Genomic DNA, 25322 nt, shown 5'->3' with positions numbered 1-25322 from the left:
ACTGATTGGTATGGAGATGCCACTGATTACATACCACATTTCAAGAGTTTATCATTGAAACATAAATAAATCCTGAATTTACTCACTTTTATGGACTGAACGTTTATGTTCCTCCAAAATGTATGTGTTGAAGCCCTAACCCCCTATGTGGCTTATTTGAATATGGGGTCTCTCAAAGTAATTCAGGTTAGCCAAGGTCATAAGAGTGGGGCCCTGACCTGATAGGATTATCATCCAAGTAAAAAGAGACACTAAGCAAATCTCATGTCAGGATACAGAAAGAAACCATGAAGTCCAGAAGCCAGGAAAAGAACTCTCACCCAAACCAGCCCTGCTAGACTGTGATCTGGAAGTTCCAGCCTCCAGAACTGTCAGAAAATAAGTTTCTGTTGTTTAACCCACCCAGGCTGTCATATTTTGTTATGGTGGCCCCAGCAGACTCATATACTCACTAAGTGGGTAATTATTAGAAACACAACAAAATATTTATTTTAGCATGGGAAAATAAATCCCATCATGGATGTGTACTGTTTTATCTGCTATGAGTAATTTAGGTAAATTCTGGGCACATTAAATCCTAATTTCATATGGTACATATATGAATATACATTTTTCCCGGAGGATATTTTAAACAGTAGCTTAATTGCTGAAGAGGAGCTAAAGGGCAATATGTCACAGTCATAAATCAAAGAATGTACCAATCAGATCAATCTCTGAAAGAGAAGATCATATACATAAAAAAAAATACACATGTTCTTTCTTATTCATCTACTAATATCAAAATATATCCAGAATCTGCTATCTTCTCACCTTGCTACCACCCTAGTCCAAGTTAGCATGAATTTCTCTGTTGACCTCTAGGTCCATGGTCTTATTTATCAGCTATAAGTGAATGATGCACCCCATCCCTGGTTTATACCTATTGTACAGATCTCACCTTTTTATGCCATACATAGAATTTAGACATCAATTCCATACAAGGGGCTGCCTAATTTGATGTATTTACTTGGTTACTTAATAAACATTTCAGACTCAACCTGTCCAAAACTGACATCTGACTTCTCGGTCCCTCACTGAAACCTCTTCTTCCTGTAGTTGTTCTCATAGTAGTTAGCAAAAATAATGGTGACAACATCCTTCTAATAACTCAAGATAAAAACCTTGGGATCAACTTCCATTTCCCTTCTTTCTTGCATTTCCACATAATTTACTAATATCAAAATATATCTGGAATCTGACAACTTCCCACAGTGGTCCATTGTCCATCATTTTTTTTGCTGCATCATTATACAAGCCTCCTAACTCGTCTTCCTACTTGAGTCTTTGCTTCTCTTCAGTCAATGATCAACATAAAAACCAGAATTATCCTTTTAAAGGTATAAATCAGATCATGATGATCCCTTTGTGAAAATTCTTCAGTGATTTACTGTATCACTCAGAGAAAGAACCAGTGACCTAGAAATGACCTAGAAAGCCCTCCATGATCTTGCCCCTGTCTTATTTCTGATATCATCTTCCACATCTCTCTCCCTTATTCTCTCCTTTACCTATGTGTCTCCTTAGCTCTTCCTCAAACTTCCAGACAGATTTCCAGTTCAGGACTTTTGATTCCCCTTTTCTTCTGACCTAATTGCTCTTTCCTGAAATATCCACAAGGCTCATTTCCTACCTCTTTTCGTCTTTGCTCAAAATTCATTTAAGGATGTAACTGTCTGGCCATCCTATTAAAATTACAAACTACCCACTCAGACCTCTTTTTTCCCTCTGCTTCATTTTCTCTTAGCATTCATACTGTTTGAAATATGAAAAATACTAAGATACCCTTTTTGGTGACACAGGTTCTCATTTTCCCAGCTGCTGAAAGTATAGTTGCGTGATGACTCACACTGGTTATTTTCTAGGCATTGCCCTCATGTGAAGAAAGCGCAGCCAAGGTTACACATTTTCCCAGAGGACAGCTCATATCTCAGGACTAGCCCACAGGAAGTGTTCAAGGATCAGATCCCTTGCCTCAATAGATGACATCTCTGAAAAGCCATTCCAGGTCCAACCTTCCTATGGAATAAAGTAAGTTTGCTGTGGCTGCTGTATGAGTTTCAGCTGTTCCCTCCCTCTGATCCTGTTTTCCTCAGTTCCTTGTTGCTTTTGTTTCCAAGCCCTCAGGCCACACACATCTTTTGTGTGCAAACCTCTGTTTCAGAGTCTTTTGCTTGGGAAGCCTATTCAAGAAACCACTCAATATAGAATGTAAACTTCAAGAAAGGGGTGATTTCCGTTTGTTTTGTTTACTACTTTCCCCCCAGGTTTTAGTCCCAGGCCTAGGCATAGTAGGAACACAAAAGAAATATCTATTAAATAAATACATAATATTACTTACCACATTTTGTCTATTTATTTTATTTTTCAAATCCCCTAAAAAATAATAAGCTCCTTGAATGAAGGACAAGTGTTTTATTTTGTTATTGCTTTTTTTTTTTTTTTTTAATCCTGCTGCACAGGACATAGCACATTATAAATATCTCGTGAGTATTTGTTTAATGAATGTGTAATGCATGCATAAATGAATGGATGGATGAATACAATTAACATTTTGTTGGGGCATCTGGGTGGCTCAGTTGGTTAAGCAACCAACTAATGATTTCAGCTCAGGTCACGATCTCATGGTTGGTAGGATTCGGCCCAGTGCCAGGCTCTGCACTGACTATGGAGCCTACTTGGAATTCTCTCTCTGCCTGCCTATCTGTCTGTCTGTCTCTCTCTCACTCACTGTAAATAAACAGACAAACAAACTTTAAAAAAGATGATGCTAAAACCTTTTAGCATTTGCCTCTTTCTTCATAATCCCTTTGGACATATTCATGGCATCATTTTTAAAAAAAAATTAATTGTCAAAGAGAAACAGGCATAAATGACAAAGTTGGAATTAGAAATTAAATATTCTTTACCTAATTCATATTCGTGATTACATACTTAATGTTCCTAAATTCTTCTTGTGTGTACCAACCTGAAACAATTTCCTGGCTGAATCCCTCTTCATAGTCATCACTGTAGGCTGGAACTTGATTCATGTGAACATCTTGTATACAAATATCTTCAAACAAACTTTTCCAAATTTCAATACACTCTACTTTTGAAGGGTTGTTGCAATGACAATTCCACAAGATTGTTTCTTTCAGACTTTCTCCTAATGCTGCACACGTGTAGCCTCCATCAAGGGTCTTGCATTGTTCTGATTCTCTCCCACAGGTTTTCTTAAAATTTTCATACAACAGAGTGCAATGTTCCGACTCCTGGCAGATATGTGCTGCTGTGACACAGTCAATCTTTTTTCTAACCATTAATGATGTGTTTTTCTGATGGAACCACTGTGTGATATTTGACCGTGAAGCCAAATGTAAAGACAGTGCTGATTCTTCTATAAAGTTAAAATTAAAAAAAAAGAGAGAGAGAGAGAGACCAAAACTTAAATAATTTAATCTTAATAACTGGCCTGGGTGGCTCCATTGGTTAGGCATCGGATTCAGATTTGATCTCATGGGGTTAATGAGATGGAGCCCTACCTTGGGCTCTAAGCTGACAGTGGGGAGCCTGCTTGGGACTCTCACTCTCCTGCTCTCTCTGCCCCTTCCCACTTGTCCATGTCCGAGTACACACTCTCTCTCAAAATAAATAAAATAAATGAATAAATAAATATAGCATATAGACTTATCTTTTATAAATATTCTTGTATCTATTGTCTTTCACAAACCATTAAAATTTTCAAGAGAGCTATTACAAATGAACCCAAGTTTTTAAAAACTGAAATAAGGGGTGCCTGGGTGGCTCAGTTGGTTAAGCATCCAAATCTTAATTTTGGCTCAGGTCATGATCTCACAGTTCATGGGTTCCAGTGGTGCATTGGGCTCTGGGCTGAGAGTGCAGAGCCTGCTCTCTCTCTCTCCCTCTCTTTCTGCCCCTCCCCTGTTCACACTATCTCACTCTCAAAATAAATAAACTGAAAAATTTTTTTAAAATTTTTGAATTAAAAACACTGATTATAGTTTATGTAACCACATAATGGTAATGCTCAATCTCTTTTAATGACATTTTGTCTTCATCATTTATTTTTGTTTTTCATTACATTTTGTTTTTCATTACATTACATGACGACTGGTAGAAATTGTGTGTAACTTAATACTTATAAGGCAACACATTATTTCCCTTGCATAAATTTTTATGGATTTCCATCTTCTCCTAGAAATACACTCAGTGTTTCTCTGTCTTTTAAAAATATTTTTATGTTTCCCTTAACAAGCCTTTTCAGCCCTTGGGGGTTATATCCCTCACTGAGAATACATGTTTTACTGGACAGTTCAAATGAAGTCATAACTATATGAACTTTACACAAAAAAGATAAGAAAAACAACTTCAATAGGAGACTCCAAGTCAGCTTAACATAGGCTTTCAGAAGTATACTATTTCTAAAAAGTCTTATCTTCCTCTAAGGCACTTCAAGTAGGTCTCCACAATAAAAAACAAAAAAATCCTTGACCCTACAATTCTTCCCAAAGTAACCTTTTTCCCTGTGGCATTTTGGTCTAAAACTAAAAGACTGTTAAATTTTGGTTCATTAAATTAATTTTCTTATACCTTATAAAAGGTATAAGACCTCACAGCCTTAGTTTCTACAAATGCATCATATTTATGCAAGATAAAGGTAATAGAATCAATTTCATGATATGAACACGTTTACTTAAAACCTGCTAGGGCATCCTTATAAGCACTATTTGGAGCCAGCCTCTGTACTGCATGTGTTTTAAAAAATACACTACTATGATAGAATCCTACAGAGGAAAAGGGAAGATGGCAGCATAGGAGGACGCTGGGCTCACCACGCGTCCTGCTGATCACTTAGATTCCACCTACACCTGCCTAAATAACCCAGAAAACCGCCAGAGGATTAGCAGAACGGAATCTCCAGAGCCAAGCTCAGACAAGAGGCCCATGGAAGAGGGTAGGAAGGGCAGCGAGGCGGTGCGCGCTCCACGGACTGGCGGGAGGGAGCCGGGGTGGAAGCGTGGCTCGCCGGCCAAGCAGAGCCCCCAAGTCTGGCTGGAAAAAGCGGAGGGGCCGGATGGAGTGTGTTCTGACAGCAAGTGCGACTTAGTGTCTGGGAGGACATAAGTTAACAGCTCTGCTCGGAAAGCGTGAAGGCTGGAGGACAAAGGGAGGGAGAGTTGCTGAGCCCCCGGATGACAGAGCTCAGTTTGGCGGGGAACAAAGGCGCTCATCAGCACCATCTCCCTCACCCATCCCCCAGCCAAAATCCCAAAGGGAACCAGTTCCTGCCAGGGAACTTGCTCCCTCCTCCACACAAACACCCAACTCTGTGCTTCTGCGGAGCCAAACCTCCGGCAGCAGATCTGACTCCCTCCCGCTGCCACAGGGCCCCTCCTGAAGTGGATCACCTAAGGAGAAGCGAGCAAGCCTGCCCCGTGTACCTTGCCTACCCACCCCAGCTAAAACGCCAGATCCCCAGCACCACAAGCCTGGCAGTGTGCAAGTAGCCCAGACGGGCCACACCACCCCACAGTGAATCCCACCCCTAGGAGAGGGGAAGAGAAGGCACCCACCAGTCCGACTGTGGCCCCAGCGGTGGGCTGGGGGCAGACATCAGGTCTGACTGCGGCCCCGCCCACCAACTCCAGTTATACACCACAACACAGGGGAAGTGCCCTGCAGGTCCTCACCACTCCAGGGACTATCCAAAATGACCAAACGGAAGAATTCCCCTCAGAAGAATCTCCAGGAAATAACAACAGCTAATGAACTGATCAAAAAGGATTTAAATAATATAACAGAAAGTGAATTTAGAATAATAGTCATAAAATTAATCGCTGGGCTTGAAAACAGTATAGAGGACAGCAGAGAATCTCTTGCTACAGAGATCAAGGGACTAAGGAACAGTCACGAGGAGCTGAAAAACGCTTTAAACGAAATGCAAAACAAAATGGAAACCAGGACGGCTCGGATTGAAGAGGCAGAGAAGAGAATAGGTGAACTAGAAGATAAAGTTATGGAAAAAGAGGAAGTTGAGAAAAAGAGAGATAAAAAAATCCAGGAGTATGAGGGGAAAATTAGAGAACTAAGTGATACACTAAAAAAAAATAATATACGCATAATTGGTATCCCAGAGGAGGAAGAGAGAGGGAAAGGTGCTGAAGGGGTATTGAAGGGTATTGAAGAAATAATAGCTGAGAACTTCCCTGAACTGGGGAAGGAAAAAGGCATTGAAATCCAAGAGGCACAGAGAACTCCCTTCAGACGTACCTTGAATCGATCTTCTGCACGACATATCATAGTGAAACTGGCAAAATACAAGGATAAAGAGAAAATTCTGAAAGCAGCAAGGGATAAACGTGCCCTCACATATAAAGGGAGACCTATAAGACTCGTGACTGATCTCTCTTTTGAAACTTGGCAGGCCAGAAAGGATTGGTACGAGATCTTCAGTGTGCTAAACAGAAAAAATATGCAGCCCAGAATCCTTTATCCAGCAAGTCTGTCATTTAGAATAGAAGGAGAGATAAAGGTCTTCCCAAACAAAAAAAACTAAAGGAATTTGTCACCACTAAACCAGCCTTACAAGAGGTCCTAAGGGGGATCCTGTGAGACAAAGTACCAGAGACATCACTACAAGCATAAAACATACAGACATCACAATGACTCTAAACCCGTATCTTTCTATAATAACACTGAATGTAAATGGATTAAATGCGCCAACCAAAAGACAAAGGATATCAGAATGGATAAAAAAACAAGACCCATCTATTTGCTGTCTACAAGAGACTCATTTTAGATCTGAGGACACCTTTAGATTGAGAGTGAGGGGATGGAGAACTATTTATCATGCTACTGGAAGCCAAAAGAAAGCTGGAGTAGCCATACTTATATCAGACAAACTAGACTTTAAATTAAAGGCTGTAACAAGAGATGAAGAAGGGCATTATATAATAATTACAGGGTCTATCCAACAGGAAGAGCTAACAATTATAAATGTCTATGTGCCAAATACCGGAGCCCCCAAATATATAAAACAACTACTCATAAACATAAGCAACCTTATTGATAAGAATGTGGTAATTGCAGGGGACTTTAACACCCCACTTACAGAAATGGATAGATCATCTAGACACATGGTCAATAAAGAAACAAGGGCCCTGAATGCTACATTGGATCAGATGGACTTGACAGATATATTTAGAACTCTGCATCCCAAAGCAACAGAATATACTTTCTTCTCGAGTGCACATGGAACATTCTTCAAGATAGATCATATGCTGGGTCACAAAACAGCCCTTCATAAGTTTACAAGAATTGAAATTATACCATGCATACTTTCAGACCACAATGCTATGAAGCTTGAAATCAACCACAGGAAAAAGTCTGGAAAACCTCCAAAAGTATGGAGGTTAAAGAACACCCTACTAACGAATGAGTGGGTCAACCAGGCAATTAGAGAAGAAATTAAAAAATATATGGAAACAAACAAAAATGAAAATACAACAATGCAGACGCTTTGGGATGCAGCAAAGGCAGTCCTGAGAGGAAAATACATCGCAATCCAGGCCTATCTCAAGAAACAAGAAAAATCCCAAATACAAAATCTAACAGCACACCTAAAGGAAATAGAAGCAGAACAGCAAAGGCAGCCTAAACCCAGCAGAAGAAGAGAAATAATAAAGATCAGAGCAGAAATAAACAATATAGAATCTAAAAAAACGGTAGAGCAGATCAACAAAACCAAGAGTTGTTTTTTTGAAAAAATAAACAAAATTGACAAACCTCTAGCCAGGCTTCTCAAAAACAAAAGGGAGATGACCCAAATAGATAAAATCATGAATGAAAATGGAATTATTACAACCAATCCCTCAGAGATACAAACAATTATCAGGGAATACTATGAAAAATTATATGCCAACAAATTGGACAACCTGGAAGAAATGGACAAATTCCTAAACACCCACACTCTTCCAAAACTCAATCAGGAGGAAATAGAAAGCTTGACGGACCCATAACCAGTGAAGAAATTGAATCGGTTATCAAAAATCTCCCAACAAATAAGAGTCCAGGACCAGATGGCTTCCCAGGGGAGTTCTACCAGACGTTTAAAGCAGAGATCATACCTATCCTTCTCAAGCTATTCCAAGAAATAGAAAGGGAAGGAAAACTTCCAGACTCATTCTATGAAGCCAGTATTACTTTGATTCCCAAACCAGACAGAGACCCAGTAAAAAAAGAGAACTACAGGCCAATATCCCTGATGAATAGGGATGCAAAAATTCTCAATAAGATACTAGCAAATCGAATTCAACAGCATATAAAAAGAATTATTCACCATGATCAAGTGGGATTCATTCCTGGGATGCAGGGCTGGTTCAACATTCACAAATCAATCAACGTGATACATCACATTAATAAAAGAAAAGAGAAGAACCATATGATCCTGTCAATCGATGCAGAAAAGGCCTTTGACAAAATCCAGCACCCTTTCTTAATAAAAACCCTTGAGAAAGTCTGGATAGAAGGAACATACTTAAACATCATAAAAGCCATTTATGAAAAGCCCACACTAACATCATCCTCAATGGGGAAAAACTGAGAGCTTTTTCCCTGAGATCAGGAAGACGACAGGGATGCCCACTCTCACCGCTGTTGTTTAACATAGTGTTGGAAGTTCTAGCATCAGCAATCAGACAACAAAAGGAAATCAAAGGCATCCAAATTGGCAAAGATGAAGTCAAGCTTTCGCTTTTCTGCAGATGACATGATATTATACATGGAAAATCCAATAGACTCCACCAAAAGTCTGCTAGAACTGATACATAAATTCAGCAAAGTTGCAGGATACAAAATCAATGTACAGAAATCAGTTCCATTCTTATACACTAACAATGAAGCAACAGAAAGACAAATAAAGAAACTGATCCCATTCACAATTGCACCAAGAAGCATAAAATACCTAGGAATAAATCTAACCAAAGATGTAAAAGATCTGTATGCTGAAAACTATAGAAAGCTTATGAAGGTAATTGAAGAAGATATAAAGAAATGGAAAGACATTCCCTGCTCATGGACTGGAAGAATAAATATTGTCAAAATGTCAATACTACCCAAAGCTATCTACACATTCAACGCAATCTCAATCAAAATTGCACCAGCATTCTTCTCGAAACTAGAACAAGCAATCCTGAAATTCATATGGAACCACATAAGGCCCCGAATAGCCAAAGTAATTTTGAAGAAGAAGACCAAAGCAGGAGGCATCACAATCCCAGACTTTAGCCTCTACTACAAAGCTGTAATCATCAAGACAGCATGGTATTGGCACAAAAACAGACACATAGACAAATGGAATAGAATAGAAACCCCAGAACTAGACCCACAAACATATGCCCAACTCATCTTTGACAAAGCAGGAAAGAACATCCAATGGAAAAAAGACAGTCTCTTTAACAAATGGTGCTGGGAGAACTGGACAGCAACATGCAGAAGGTTGAAACTAGACCACTTTCTCACACCATTCACAAAAATAAATTCAAAATGGATAAAGGACCTGAATGTGAGACAGGAAACCGTCAAAACCCTAGAGGAGAAAGCAGGAAAAGACCTCTCTGACCTCAGCCGTAGCAATCTCTTACTCGGCACATCCCCAAAGGCAAGGGAATTAAAAGCAAAAATGAATTACTGGGACCTTATGAAGATAAAAAGCTTCTGCACACCAAAGGAAACAACCAACAAAACTAAAAGGCAACCAACGGAATGGGAAAAGATATTTGCAAATGACATATCGGACAAAGGGCTAGCATCCAAAATCTATAAAGAGCTCTCCAAACTCCACACCCGAAAAACAAATAACCCAGTGAAGAAATGGGCAGAAAACATGAATAGACACTTCTCTAAAGAAGACATCCGGATGGCCAATAGGCACATGAAAAGATGTTCAACGTCGCTCCTTATCAGGGGAATACAAATCAAAACCACACTCAGATATCACCTCACGCCAGTCAGAGTGGCCAAAATGAACAAATCAGGAGACTATAGATGCTGGAGAGGATGTGGAGAAATGGGAACCCTCTTGCACTGTTGGTGGGAATGCAAACTGGTGCAGCCACTCTGGAAAACAGTGTGGGGGTTCCTCAGAAAATTAAAAATAGACCTACCCTATGACCCAGCAATAGCACTGCTAGGAATTTACCCAAGGGATACAGGAGTACTGATGCATCGGGGCACCTGTACCCCAATGTTTATAGCAGCACTGTCAACAATAGCCAAATTATGGGAAGAGCCTAAATGTCCATCAACTGATGAATGGATAAAGAAATTGTGGTTTATATACACAATGGAATACTACGTGGCAATGAGAAAGAATGAAATATGGCCCTTTGTAGCAACGTGGATGGAACTGGAGAGTGTGATGCTAAGTGAAATAAGCCATACAGAGAAAGACAGATACCATATGGTTTCACTCTTATGTGGATCCTGAGAAACGTAACAGAAACCCATGGGGGAGGGGAAGGAAAAAAAAAAAAAGAGTTTAGAGTGGGAGAGAGCCAAAGCATAAGAGACTGTTAAAAACTGAGAACAAACTGAGGGTTGATGGGGGGTGGGAGGGAGGGGAGGGTGGGTGATGGGTATTGAGGAGGGCACATTTTGGGATGAACACTGGGTGTTGTATGGAAACCAATTTGACAATAAACTTCATATATTGAAAAAAAAAAAATAAATAGAATCCTACAGTAAAAAAAAAAAAAATACACTACTATAGCATTTTGCACATTTCGCAAATAACAGCTCACAATGGATTTTATAATTATATAAATCAGACTCCTTTACTAGAACAGAGGTCTTCTTTTCTATTACTTTTGGCTAGCATAAGCTGGGTTGCATGAATAGGATGGATGTGAATTAATGCTGTTCTCATATAATTAGTTCTATTACATTGATAATTATATACCTTGAAGTAATCTGTAATCCTGTCTAAATGTCATCAATCAACGTATCTAAATATCTATCTTTCTATGTATATATTTAATCAGCTGGACTAAATTAAATGACTTGGCTAAATGTCAATTTTGCTCTACTATATTTTCAGCTAATCAAGAGCAGAGACTGTTTCATTCATCTTTATATCCATTCTCCAGCATTTATATCTACACATGTTAACTGAACAATAAAAACTTTATGAATAGATCCATGATTTAGGTGCTCAAAAATATGTTTAAAAATTTTAAATCCTTATGATATTATTGGTTATTTGCTAAGTATCAGGTACTGTGCTGGGTGCTTTATCATAGTAAGTAAAAAAGAAAAAAGAAATGCCAAAGCTGATTTGTTCAAGAAGTTTACAGTATATTAAGGAAGAATAGAACAGTACACACTATATATGTTTGGGAATGTTTTGAGAATCCAAAGAGGGAAGATAGGGAAAGGAAGAAGGAGGTAGGGAGGGGGAGGGGGAGGGGGAGGGGGAGGGGGAGGAGGAGGGGGAGGAGGAGGAGGGGGAGGAGGAGGAGGAGGAGGGGGAGGAGGAGGGGGAGGAGGAGGAGGGGTAGAGAGACAGAGACAGAGATCAGAGATCGTGTCTTGGAATGATGACCAAAAAGTTTGTGGAAGGTGTTATAGTTGAGATAGGATGGATATTAAGATTTCAGTTATTTCCTTCCCACACTAAGCTAAATTATAAGCAATAAACTAATGCTCCCTGTATACATAATAATTAGGTCATGTCCATCATGAAGTTTATTTGTGAGATCATTTAAGTCTTCTCTATAGGGTTTTTATATTCCTGGTTATCAAAATTATTGCATAGTAGTCTTTAGTAAGTGTCTATGGGGAAAAAAAGGGTTTAAATATGTGAATTGATTTCAATTTAACTGCTCTAAATTTATATGTACCTGTTGACTGGTCACTACATTTTGCCAGAACTTGGTATGATTAAAAGTGGCTAAAGAGATATAAATTAAGTTGTCTTACCATTGTGAAACAAAAGTCAATAAACATTTTTAGTATTCCAATATGCTTTTATTTCATCCCACTTCAATCTAAAACTAGTATAGACCTATTAATTAGCTAACTAATGTCATTTCAGGCTGTCCTAGTTGATGACTTCTCAGCATTTATAATTGCTGACTATTTTCCCTGTGTCTCTTTCATTGATTTCAACAACTCTTTCTGATGTTTCTTTTCCTATCTTTGAAATCTTCTTTTTGGTTACTTTAACTATATCATGAGTTTTATTCTCAAAATCTTTATAATATTCTCACCTTATAGTCTTTCCTGACCAATCCTATCTTCCTTCACGGTTTTATCTATTTCTTATAAACTTTTAACTCCAAAATCTGTATGTCTATTTTATATTACTCTCTTCAGTCCAAGATCCATGTTTCCAAATGCAAGCTAGACGATGTAGATTCCTTCATTTCTTTTTAAAAATTATTTGTATCATGCAAAACTTCAAACAAAATGCCAACATTCCTAATGTGAATGTTCCAAAGCATTCCACAGATGCAATGTCTCCAAAATATAATTCATCACTTCTACCCCTAATCCTGTACTTTATTCTTTCTTTCCTATCTCAGTGTATCTCAGTACCCTGTCCCAAGCCATGCTTTATACATTTCATTCTCCTTATATCCAACTGCCACCAATTCCTATTGATTGTGATTCATAAATATACCTTACTTATGTCTTCTTCTCATAGTCCTCAGCACCAGTGTGTTAGTTTAAGCATACATTACCTCTCTCTCAAATTATTTGATATCCCTGGCCTGAATCTTTCCCACCCCTCCATCCTGTCTTTTGCATTCCTGCCAGGGATACCCTTTGAAAAGCCGATTCTGCATTTCTCCGTTTAAAATGCATTAATAGCCCCTTGTAATAACAGTTTGAGGCCTAATCCCTTTAGAAAGATACATAAATTCAGCCTTTCTCCTTTTTATAACATCTGCTTTCTTCCCAGCATCATCTCCTAATACTCCTCCATTCTACAGTCCAGTTTAACAAAGGATTTGTTGCTCCTTGAATGTGCTCTGCCTGATTCTATTATCTCTGTTTAGAACATCCATTTTGTCTCTTTAATCGACCCAATTCACCCTAAAAGCCCCAAGTCTGTCATTTCTTCTGTGAACCTTCTGAATCACCATTATTTTATCCTCTATACCTTCAAACACTGTGTGTGTGTGTGTGTGTGTGTGTGTGTGTGTGTGTGTGTCACCTAGCATGTATCACATTGTACAGGTGATACTTAGCACTTACCATTTTAATTAAGAATTGAACTAAAAGTAAATAACAAAGGTATCTGGGAAATCCTCAAATATTTGGAAGTTCAACAATGGTATTGTAAAATAAACCATGAATCAAAGAGAAAGTCACAAGGGAAATGAGAAACCATTTTGAATTGAATAAAAATGACAACATAGCATACTAAAATTTGTGAATATAACTAAAACAGCACTTGGACATTTATATAATGAAATGCTTATAGGAAAAAGGAAAAAAAAAATATCAAATCAGTGATATAAGCCTTTATCTTAAGAAACCAGAAAATGAAGAGCAACTTCAAGTCAAGTCAAACACAACAGCAACAAAAAATAATAAAGAGCAAAACTGAGAGACAGGGAGAGACAAAGAGAGGAAGACACAAATTACCACCATCTGAATGAACGAAAGGACATTACTATAAGTCCTATAGATATTTAAAGGACAATTTGAGAATATTAGGAACAACTTAGCAGAGAGATACGGAAAAAAGGTAAAATGGAAGCCCTAAAAATAAAAATTCAACATAAATCCAACAAACAGAAAAGTTCACTGAAAGACACAAACTACCAAACTCACCAAGAAATAAGTAAAACAGGGGCGCCTGGGTGGCGCAGTCGGTTAAGCGTCCGACTTCAGCCAGGTCACGATCTGGCGGTCCGTGAGTTCGAGCCCCGCGTCAGGCTCTGGGCTGATGGCTCAGAGCCTGGAGCCTGTTTCCGATTCTGTGTCTCCCTCTCTCTCTGCCCCTCCCCCGTTCATGCTCTGTCTCTCTCTGTCCCAAAAATAAATAAAAAACGTTGAAAAAAAAAATTTAAAAAAAGAAATAAGTAAAACAGTTCTATGACAAACACGCTGAACATTTTTAAATCTTCCAATGAAGAATTGCCCAGATATCTTCACTAGTGTATTAAATTAATTAAATTGAATTAAATTAATTCCTTAAATTTAAGGAAGAAATACTACTACTTCTTTGTATACTCTTTTAGAATAAAAAAGAAGATGAAATACTTCCCAAATCATTTTAAAAAACAGCATTATCCAGGGGCACCTGGGTGGCTCAGTCAGTTTAGCGTCCGACTTTTAATTTCTGCTCAAGTCATGATCTCACAGTTCATGAGTTCGTCGTGAATTCAAGCCCCAAATCAGGCTATCTGCTGACAGCTTTGAGCCTGCTTTGGATTCACTGTCTACGTCTCTTTCTCTCTCTTCCCCTTCCCAGCTCACACACACTCTCTCTCTAAACATTTTTTAAAAAAAATTAAAATTAAAAACAGTATTATCTAGACAACAAAATCAGACAAATATGCTGTCAGGAAAACATTCCAATGTCCCTCAGGAACATAGATTAAAAACCCTCAACAAAATAGTAGCAAATTCAATCCAGCAACATATAAAATGAATAAATACTTCATAACTGGATAGTATATATCCTCAGAATGAAGGGTTAGAACCAACACTAAGAATCAACAAATAATTCATCATATTAAAAAAAAACTAAAAATATAAACCATGATCATTGCAAAAGAGGCAGAAAATCATTTGCAAATCTATTCATGATAAAATCTCTAAGCAAACCGGATATAGGAAGGAATTTTCTCTGCCTGATAAAGGGAGGAGGAACCTGCAAAGAACTTACTGCAAAATCTATTTTTTTTTATTTAAAAAACATTTTTTTATGTTTATTTTATTTTTTAGAGAAAGAGAGGACAAGTTGGGGAGGGGCAGAGAGAGAGAGGGAGACACAGAATCCAAAGCAGGGTCCAGGCTCTGAGATGTCTGCACAGAGCCTGATAAGGGGCTGGAACCCACGAATTGTGAGATCATGACCTGAGCTGAAGTTGGTCACTTAACTGACTGAACCACCCAGGCACCCCTGCAAAAACCATTCTTAATGGTGCAAAACTAAATGCATTTCTCCCAAGACAGGTAAAAAGGCAAGGATGGCCACTCCCAGAAATCCTATTTAACATTATCCTGCAGGTCCTACTCAGAACAATAGAGCAAGGAAAAGAAATAAAGGCCTACAGATTGGAAAGAAAGAAATAAAACTCTCTATTTGCAGATATAAATATTTAAGTCTATGTAGACAATCCTATAGATTCTACAAAATAAAAGATACGAGAAGTAATAACTGAGCTGAGCAAGTTACAGGCTATAAGGTGTGTGTATATATATATATATATATATATACATACACACACACACGGTATATATAAGATATATGTATATATATGGTATATATATATAAGATATATGGTGTATATATATATAAGATATATGTATATATATGGTATATATATGATATATGTAAATATATGGTATATATAAGATATATGTAAATATATGGTATATAGAAGATGTATGTATATATATGGTATTATATGTCTTATATATATACACCATATATATATAATTTTGATATATTAGCCATAATTGATTAGAAATTAAGATATAAAAAAGTTACCATTTACAACAGCATCAAAAAAGTGAAGCATATTTATGTAAATCTTAACACAAAGTGTGTATGAAGTATACACTGAAAACTACAAAATATTGCTAAGAGGAAAGTATTGGCAAAAGTACAGAAATATAGGCAGCTGGAACAAGATAGAACAATCTAGAAATAGAGACACTAATATATAGCCCAAAGGATTTTGGAGAAAGGTGAAACTGTAGTCCCTTTATCAAATGTTGTAGAACAACTGGATATCCATAGAGAAAAAAAATAAATAAATGAATCTGACCCATGGTTTGCACCATAAACAAAAATTAACTTACAGTGTATCATAAGCCTGAATGCAAAACCTAAAGTACTTAATGTCTAGATCATATAAGAATATCTTTGTGATTTGGGGTCGGATAAAGATTTCTTAGATGCAACAGCAAAGGTATTATTTATAAAAGAAAAAAATGATAAGCTGGACATTGTTAAACTTTAAAAAACAACAAACTTCTGCTTTTTGAAATATACGCTTAAAGCAATAAAAGATATAGACAGGGAAATATCATTTACAGAGCACATATCCTGATAAGCCCTATTCAACACAGAGGAAAAACTCTTAAAACCCAATAAAAAAGGCAAAACTCAAATTAAAAAAGGGCAAAATTTTAAAGAGATGCTTTACCAAATAATGTATATAGAGGACACCTAAGCACATGAAAATATGTTACCTAAGCACATGAAAATATGTTCAACATTATTTAAGTGCAAATTAAAACCACAATGTGACACTACCACATATATATTGGAATGGCCTCAAAATAAAAGCAAATAACAAAATCAAGTGCTACTAAGGATGTGGAGCAAATGGAACTTTTATACATCGATGGTTAAATTAAACTTAGAATATTGTATGAAAGCTTATCATACAGTTGAACATAAACATTACCGTATAGCCGAACAAAAATATGTAGAAATAAAAACTTATGTTTGTAGGAGTCTTGTATGTGAATATTTATAGCAGCTTTATTTATAATCTCTAAAAATCTGGAAACAATGCAAACCACCTTCAGTGGTGAATGGATAACCAATACAATGGAATACTACTCAAAACAGAGAACAAACTTGTTCAAAAACTACTAGTGAACCTCAAGTCCATGATGTTAAATTAAAAAAAAATCAGGCAGGTTCAAGTTTCCCTAATTCCAAAAGGTTACATAATTCCATTTATGTGAAACTCTGGAAAAAGCAAAAACATGGAACAGAAAATTGGCCAGTTGCTCACCATGAGTGTTTTGAGAGGTGGGATAATGGGACCATTCATGATAAATGAGAGGTAAACCTATTTCTTATAAAATGGGAGAAGGCTGATTATGAAAGAAGAGGCAAGAACCCCATGATAACAGCTGCAATCCCAAGCTGTCCACTTTTCAGAGAGAGTATGCAAGAACATTGAGGATCCAGAAACTGATTGTTTTAGAACTATTTCATCCTCCATATCCCTTTGAAAATCTTTATGAACCCTCAAGGACACATGCAGACTACTTTGAGTACCACTACCTCAGTGTCAGCCCGGCACCTTGAGTAGCTCTAAATAAATGCATAAATGATTAAATGCTCCCATCCAGAGGCAAGTAGAATTCCAGATAAGTGGTTATATTTTGGACTTTCTCAGGAAACTGAGTTCTTTAACAACAGAAATGATACCTTATTTGTCTTCTATCATTTAGGTCTTGGGCAAAGCCATAGTGAGCCTCACAAAAATAAGAACTGAGAGAGTGAATATATAATGCTAATTAATTATGATTGGATGAAGCTTGAAATAGTGGTTAACAATTACAGAAATATGTTAGGCACTTACTGAGATCTAGGACTCACAGAACTTTATATTACACAAAAAAACTGTTCAAGTTACCAATAAGAGAGAGAGAGAGAGAGAGAGAATTAATCCAATTACATAGATGTGGTTAATTTTGAAACTGACTTTTCTTTTTTATGACTGTAATATTTCATATAACCACATATTATTACCTGATTCATTGATGCATTTTTTCCCAAGCAATTTGTTAATAGTGCAATGGAGGTTACCAGTGCAGAGACAATCTTCAAACTGGAAATTGTTTTCCACCAAGGACTGGATGCTCAGGTTACAGTTTGATGAATCCTTCATCTTGCAGGGGTTACCTGGGTTTTAACAAACATGTAATACTCCTGATATTAATCTAAGTATCACCCTACCCCAAATGCTTTTAACGTATTAACCTGAGTAATGCCTTATTATAATAAGATTTCCTGAGGATGCTGCAAGATGTCCACGTGACTTTTTAAGCACAAAATCCATTTTTACTATCTTTCCCTCAATGTTTACTTTCCAAAATTGATTAAAGCTTGCTGTATTTTAAAATGATTTTGTCCCCACTTAGAATATCAGTTTTTAGTCTTCTATAATAATCAAGGCTGTCCTTATAGGAGGTGACCAGAATGATCCATAATCTTCACTATTTTGTCAGTTTAGTTATTTTTATTAACTATTTGCCATAATCTTCTAGTGTATATGTCATTCTAAGATTATAATAAGAGACATGCAAGTGGCTCAAAATTCATCATGAGAAATGAAGTGGTCCTAACACTTTGTAAGTCTCAATAAATATTATTGAATAATGAGTCTTTCACAATTATCTATATTTCATTTTCTGCTTTAATTTACAAAGTCCTATTCATCCACCCAACAATTTTCTTTTATTCATTTTTTTGAATAAAATTACTTGAGTTCATTTATGTATTTGAGAATATTTCTATTTCAGCTTCATGAATGAGATAATTATGCAAATATTACTGCAATTCACTGAAAATGACTTGCTATTTGTATACTGAAGTATGTGTTATAATTCATGACACACTGAATGCAATATTTTAAATTGCTTTATAAAATGTAACAAGGAGTTTCATCATCAAAACAAATAACGGATTTTTTTGTCACTTGTCTTCTATTCTCATCTTAAAATTACTGTATTACTTAGAGCAAATTAGGCTTTTAAAATTCTTTTCCTGACTTGTAATAAGAATGTTGGGTTAGGCAGCTATAACTTACTTTGGACTATGGACTTACTCCCTTCAAGGGCAGGACAGAGAAGGAAATCATTCTCTTTTCCTCTACATCTTATATAATTCCTTGAGGTTGTGGGGATGGGGAGGACTTCCGATGATAGAGATTGTAAATGTTGGCCATCAGAACTATAGGCTGCTGCCTCTTAAACCCAACTTACTTCCTCTTATGTCTTTTGGGAAGTAGAGGATACACACACAGATAGGCAAGAGTCATGAGCAGTACAGACTTCACACTGCGCAAAATAGAGAAAGTACGTCATGGAAGAATCTATTGTTATTTTCCCTTTTCAGTTTTTCTTACTGAATATTCCAGAAAGTTTATGAGGTTTTTATAGTATTATAACATCCAATATACAAGATGATAAATTATATGAGAATACAATATTTTGAAACGTTTGTGATAATAGTACTAAGGTAATGTCTCACTATATAATCAGTTTATCTATTTTTAGTGAATGGAGTCCTACTATAACAGTCCATACAATATTTATTCAACGAATTGATATATTCCGTATGTTTTCTTTTTATTTTAAACAAGTAACAGTAACTCTAATCTTCATATTCTCTAACCCTCGGGACTCTGCTCAAATGTTTGGAATGTAGGACATGTTAAAAATAAAAATGTATTTTAAATTGTTCTCGACACAGATGGAATGGAAGATAGCATGTCTGTTGCAAGAATATAAAAATGTATATGATACACATACAAATAAATAACAATGCTCTTGATCATCACAATTTTTTTTCCTATTTTATTACTGACATACTAATATGTAAGCAAAAACACATTTGAAAAATTTTTGCCATACTTCTGACAAGCATGCATATAATTATAACATTGTACATGGTGAGATAAGTAAAACAAACCCTGAAATCTTGCATAAACCTCCCCACAGGGCATTAAGGCTCTTGAGTTCTTGTTACTACATTCGCTAATAAGCAATTGAAGGTAAATCACTTGAATATTAAGTTTGAAAAAAGTGTTTGGAGCAAAGCTAACTTAGTTCCCAGGGCAGTGAAAGAAAATATCAAATCCTATTTTTACCTCAGTAAAAATAAATCATTTATGTGTATTTTAAATAATGTATTTTATTGAGGCACTTGGGTGGTTCGGTTGGTTAAGCGTCCAACTTCAGCTCTGGTCAAGATCTCATGGTTCATGGGTTTGAGTCCCGCATCAGGCTCTGTGCTGATAGTGCAGAGCCTGCTTGGAATTGTCACTCTCTCTCCCTCTCGTTCTGTGCCCTCCTCCCTCTCTCTCTCTCTTTTTCTCTCTCAAAAATAAATACATAAATAAACTTAAAAAATTAAATAATGTATTTTACCTGAAACATTACATGAATCTTCCATCTTTCTCCATGCAAGTTTACATCCATTTGTATCACTTAGGCATTGCTCTCTTAAATATGTGCAATCAATGGTTTGGGAAGTGGACTCATTTTCCAAGCATAGCACCATAGCTGAAATAACAATAAGAAAAGAACAAAAACAACAAGAACGTGTTTGCAATATTACAGTATGACAGTTATTTACCTCAAAACTAAGTTACTGGTGATAAACAACAGTGTTATGGAAAATATAATCTGATAAGATCATTATAAGATTAGAATGGATCTTAACCTCCCCCCTAACTACAGATCTGTATTTCTCCTTTATAACATTCTTAAATGAAGAGTCTAGATTTGTGCTCTTATTTGGTGCATATTTATTCCTCAATTTATATTTTTAAGACTCTTGCTCTATTGAAACTGCTCTCTGAACTGTCCTAATCATCTCCATGACATCAACCTTAATAGTTTTAACACTTTATCTTGCCTACTTTTATCATTGCACGTTTTGTTGCTATTTTGTTCTTAAAACTCTCTCTTCCTTTGGCAACCAGCTCTTCTAGTTCTCTTGATACTTATTCATTTGATATTTTCTGACCATAGTTAGGCCTCTTCCCAGGATCTTTGTCTTTTTCTGTTGAACTGTATTTTTAGCTTAATGTCTATCCTCAGATGTTTCCCATTCTCATTTTACACATTCTCTATGTACAATTCCATGTACTTTAATGGTTTTAACTAAAACCTCTAGATTGATGATTCTCTAAAGCATAATTCAATCCCATTATTTTTCAGTATTCCAGTTGTATTTGTTGTTATCTCAACCAAAGTGTTCCAGATACATTTTAAGACTACAGTGTATTTTTATCATCATCACTCCCTGGTGGACAGCCCTGCTTCATCAATTTCACTGTTCTCATGGGCACCCAACACTAGAAACCACTGATTGAACACAGACTCCTTTTTTATCCTCGACTTCACTCTTTTATATACATTTGTGCATAGTTCCTTGACTCTTATTTTTGAATATTTGACCAACCCATCAATTAGTCAATTTGCCTCCAGTTTCATTTAACTCACATAGGTTCTTTATACCCGCTAACCTGCCTACTGTACCATCCTGATCCTGCCATTTCTCTGCTTCGACCTTTGGATGGTTCCTCATAGTTTAGTTCTTATATCCCTTATCGTATGCAATCTAGACATTTTTGAGCATGTATAGTTTCCCAGATGCTCCATGCTGTCTTGTACCTCTGAGTGTATACTGTACCCTCATTAGTAGGCACTCCTTTTTATCTCCTATAAGCCTTTCTTTCTTTCTTTCTTTCTTTCTTTCTTTCTTTCTTTCTTTCAGTCTGTCTTTCTGTCTTTCTTTCTGTCTTTTTTTTTTGTCCTCTAACACTCAACACAATAATTACCTATTTTATGGAATCCTTCCCTGAATTCAGCACCCTCTTCCTATATCCAAATTAATTTAACACCTCTTATTTGTTTCACTAGAATACTGGGATTTCCCCAAGCATAGCTTTACTGCTCTGTAATGAAAATGTGTGTTTATATGATTGTCTCCACCATGGGGTTCTAGGGTCCTACTGGGCAGACATTGGAGGTAATTCATAATTGTATCCTCATCATCAAACACAATGAGACATTATGTATGTATGTTGACTTACACTAACTTGAATAGTTATTTAAGAATGAATTATAGGGGCACCTGGGTGGCTCAGTTGCTTAAGCATCTGACTTTTGATCTTAGCTCTGGTCTTGATTTTGCAGTTCGTGAAATGAATCCCTGCATTGGACTCTGTGCTGACAGCATGGAACCTGCGTGGGATTCTCCCTCTCCCTCTCTCTCTGCTCCTCCCCCACTCATGCTGTCTCTCTCTCTCTGATAATAAACTTAAAAAAAAAGAAGTTATAAATAAGTAATACTATAATACTATAATAAAAATAATACCTTCCAGATATTTACAAGTTATGTTGGGTAGAGGAGAAGTTTCCAGTAAGTTTTCTAAAAATATCAAAAACATAGTGATGCTAATTTAGTATAATGTATAAATTATTTGAATTGATTCTGCAAGCATGCCAAGCAACACTTGCTGGATCAATCCATAGAAAAATATGGGAAGAACAATCAAGTTACAGAAACAATATATTAATTATAATCAGGAGATCTCAAAGTAGGTCTTAGAGTCAAATTAATTGAATTTTTAAAAAGATGATGCTAATTATGAATTGCCTGAGACAATGCAGAGTTATGGGCTTCAAGTAAAGCCTAAAATCTTTTCTTTATCTTACCTCTTTTCAAACCTCTTCTCCTAAGGAGAATCCAAGACAACTCATTGGATGGATCATATGTACTACTTGCTGGGTCACTGCATTTGGAGATTAGGCCCAAGGGTGTGGCTCAGTCACATTTTTCTTGTTGAGGGCTGGAGTGAAAATTGACATATCAGCCTTCTGTTTTGTCATGTGTTCATTGTTAAGCTCATTTAACCAATGAGAAAGAGAAAGAGAGCCCCTTTGGTTCTGGCCCAAAGTTTCTTGTTTGAATCCAGCTTGCCAAAGACCCTGAAATATTTTATGTCAGACTCTACTCAAAAGAAAGTGGAATTCTATGGGGTGACTCAGTGGCTCAGTTGATTGAGCAACTGATTTCAGCTCAGGTCGTGATCTGAGAGTTTGTGGGTTCGAGGTCTGCATTGAGCTCTGTGCTGATAGCTAAGAGCCTGGAACTTTCTTCAGATTCTGTGTCTCCCTCACTCACTGCCCCTCTTCTACTCATGTTCTCTCTCTCATTTTCTCTCTCTCTCTCTCTCTCTCTCAAAAATAAATAAACATAAAAAAAAGGAAAGTAAGAAATTGGAATTTTATTTGACATTGATCATTGAATCTTGTAAATAGCTCCTTCAGGAAACTTATAGATGATGGTATCCTGAATACATCATCAAAACCTTACCAGTACCTCTGTCTAATGATGGTTAATTAATTCTACATATTATGTTTCTCAAATCTGTTTCATTTTCTTCCATATTTAAAATTTTAAGTTCCACTTGATTGTTTACTTTATACGATTTTCCACACCCTCTAGTAGGATGAAATACTAAATCTACTAGGAAAACCATCTCAGTGATCTGGCCCACAAGAATGAAAATAACTTTAACTTGCCAAAATCTTAGTCATTCCTTACTATAATTTGTGGCCACGTATTTAATCCAGGAGTTTTCAAGGATTCTCTTGAAATACTCAATGAAAAACAAGTTCTGTTTTAAAGTAACAATATGAAAAATGTTGCACACAATATTACCCTCTTAAGTCTTATTATGATATGACATGTTCTATTTTAAAAATTCACCATGCCCCACGTTCCTCTGGTGATAGAACTTTCCCGCACCTTTAGACCTATTTAGATGATGTTAGACAAGTATTCTTAAGAATGAACTATGGGAAATACAGGTTAAGCCTATCAGTACAGCTTCGACCCTAACAATGTTAGAAATCATTCACTTCCTAGTCTCAAAATTAATTTAGAATGGAAACTTGAAAACAAGAGGCGATCCTTGCTTTTTCAACTGGAGCCATAATGAGGTTGTAACATGTTTCATGTGTTCTGTTATACTGCTGTCTTATCTACAAAATTAAAATTTCCCAGAGTTTTCTTTATAATCATGAATGGAAATAAGCAAATAGTGTTAAAATAAATCCAAGAGCAAAATTTTGAGATAGGAAATAACTATTACTAAAACTAAAGAAAAACTGAAAATACATAAAATATTCCATTATTTCTCCCCTTAATTTTTTTGATTCCTGTTCAACATAATTTGGAATAACCTTCTTTGTTTTCTTGCCCACAATTATGTTTTTATTCATTAATATCTATTAGTGTAAACAAAAAAATACTGGCTCTGTTTTAATGAATGGAATAATATTCAGCTATAATCATAACTATTTCTTTTCCTGAATTCATTTTATAGATTCTACTAAATTCTGAAGAAAAATACAGTAGCTTGTCCGATGACACCTATAGCAAGTAGATCTTCATGGATTATACTTTAAGTATAAATGAATTCTTTTCCACCAGCATTTTATGATACATTCACACTATCCAACACAAGTGGGATTATTACAAACCTTTCCTGTAGCTAACAGAAACTAACTAAAATGTGAAGCATTTGATGGGATGTTAAGTTGTTTTATTCTATGAAATGAATCCTTTTTAGTAAATATTAACACTTTAAAATTCGGGGAATTGAATGCTTTAAGTTAATCTCATTTAATTTAATTTCAAAGAAAAATAGATAAATTTGAAATTTGCCATCTTATAACTTGTAAATAGATACTGGAAGGTTTCATTTCTCAAAGGCTCTACTATCTATGTGAATTCCATAAATCCTAGGTAACTGGATTATCCCATATAATAAAATGCAAACAATCTGAGAGATGAATGCAATCCCTGCATTGTGCATTTTCTACAGAGTTATAAATGAGTGAGTGTACAATTTTGAGAAAGTAAGAAACCATGTTAAAGTATACACTGAAAATTGAGACTTCCTATTATAAGCCCTTTAGTTTAATCAACAGTTAAGTCAGATAAGATGGCATTCAGTTCATGAAGAAACAGTGCTATGGATCCAGGTAAACTAGAAGCATGATTCACTTACCAAGGAAAATGAAGACTATCATGCTGGACAACCTGGAGTTATTCACCTGCAAGAAAGGCAGACGTGTGAACTGCAACCACCTTCTTAACAGTAACTGTGCAGATAAGGCTTCAGCTTCTGCCCTTGCTTCCCGAAAGCATTACTGAGTCAAGTCAGCTTCCTTTGTCACCATTTCCTCCCCAATCTTTCCTGAGCTGTGAACTTTCCTAATTATGTCCAAATTCAATTATTTTCTTCTGAGCATACTAATCTCGGCTATTATGCTTCCAAGAAAAACCCACAAGCCAGATGCTAAGAAATGATACATGCTCAGCACATTCATGAGAAAGGTTTTTGGTTTTGTTTTTTTTTTTTTCCTTCCAGTAGAATAGTAAATTGTGTAAAAGCCTCTCAACTATAACCCCCAGGTTTCCTACACACTGGAGTATCCTCAGTTTCCACTTCATTAATTAACCTCATGACAGCAAGTTTAGGTCATCTGAGAAT

The 25322-nt window shown here is 36.3% G+C and overlaps 1 protein-coding gene across 1 annotated transcript in view; it reads right to left on the bottom strand.

Moving 5' to 3' along the window:
- The window catches only part of GFRAL (GDNF family receptor alpha like), a 65704-nt gene extending 40846 nt beyond the window's left edge, over nucleotides 1-24858 (bottom strand). Inside the window, exons 1-3 of the mRNA XM_042937328.1 lie at nucleotides 24837-24858; nucleotides 20176-20310; nucleotides 17774-17932 (exon numbers count right to left, since the gene is read on the bottom strand). Coding sequence (XP_042793262.1) covers nucleotides 17774-17932; nucleotides 20176-20310; nucleotides 24837-24858 — 316 coding nt within the window. The remainder of the gene's footprint in view (nucleotides 1-17773; nucleotides 17933-20175; nucleotides 20311-24836) is intronic.
- Between the last annotated feature and the right edge of the window lie 464 nt (nucleotides 24859-25322).

This window comes from Panthera leo, chromosome B2, assembly GCF_018350215.1.
Source record: "Panthera leo isolate Ple1 chromosome B2, P.leo_Ple1_pat1.1, whole genome shotgun sequence".
Taxonomy (NCBI): Eukaryota; Metazoa; Chordata; class Mammalia; order Carnivora; family Felidae; genus Panthera; species Panthera leo.
This window is presented reverse-complemented; position numbering and strand designations above follow the sequence as displayed.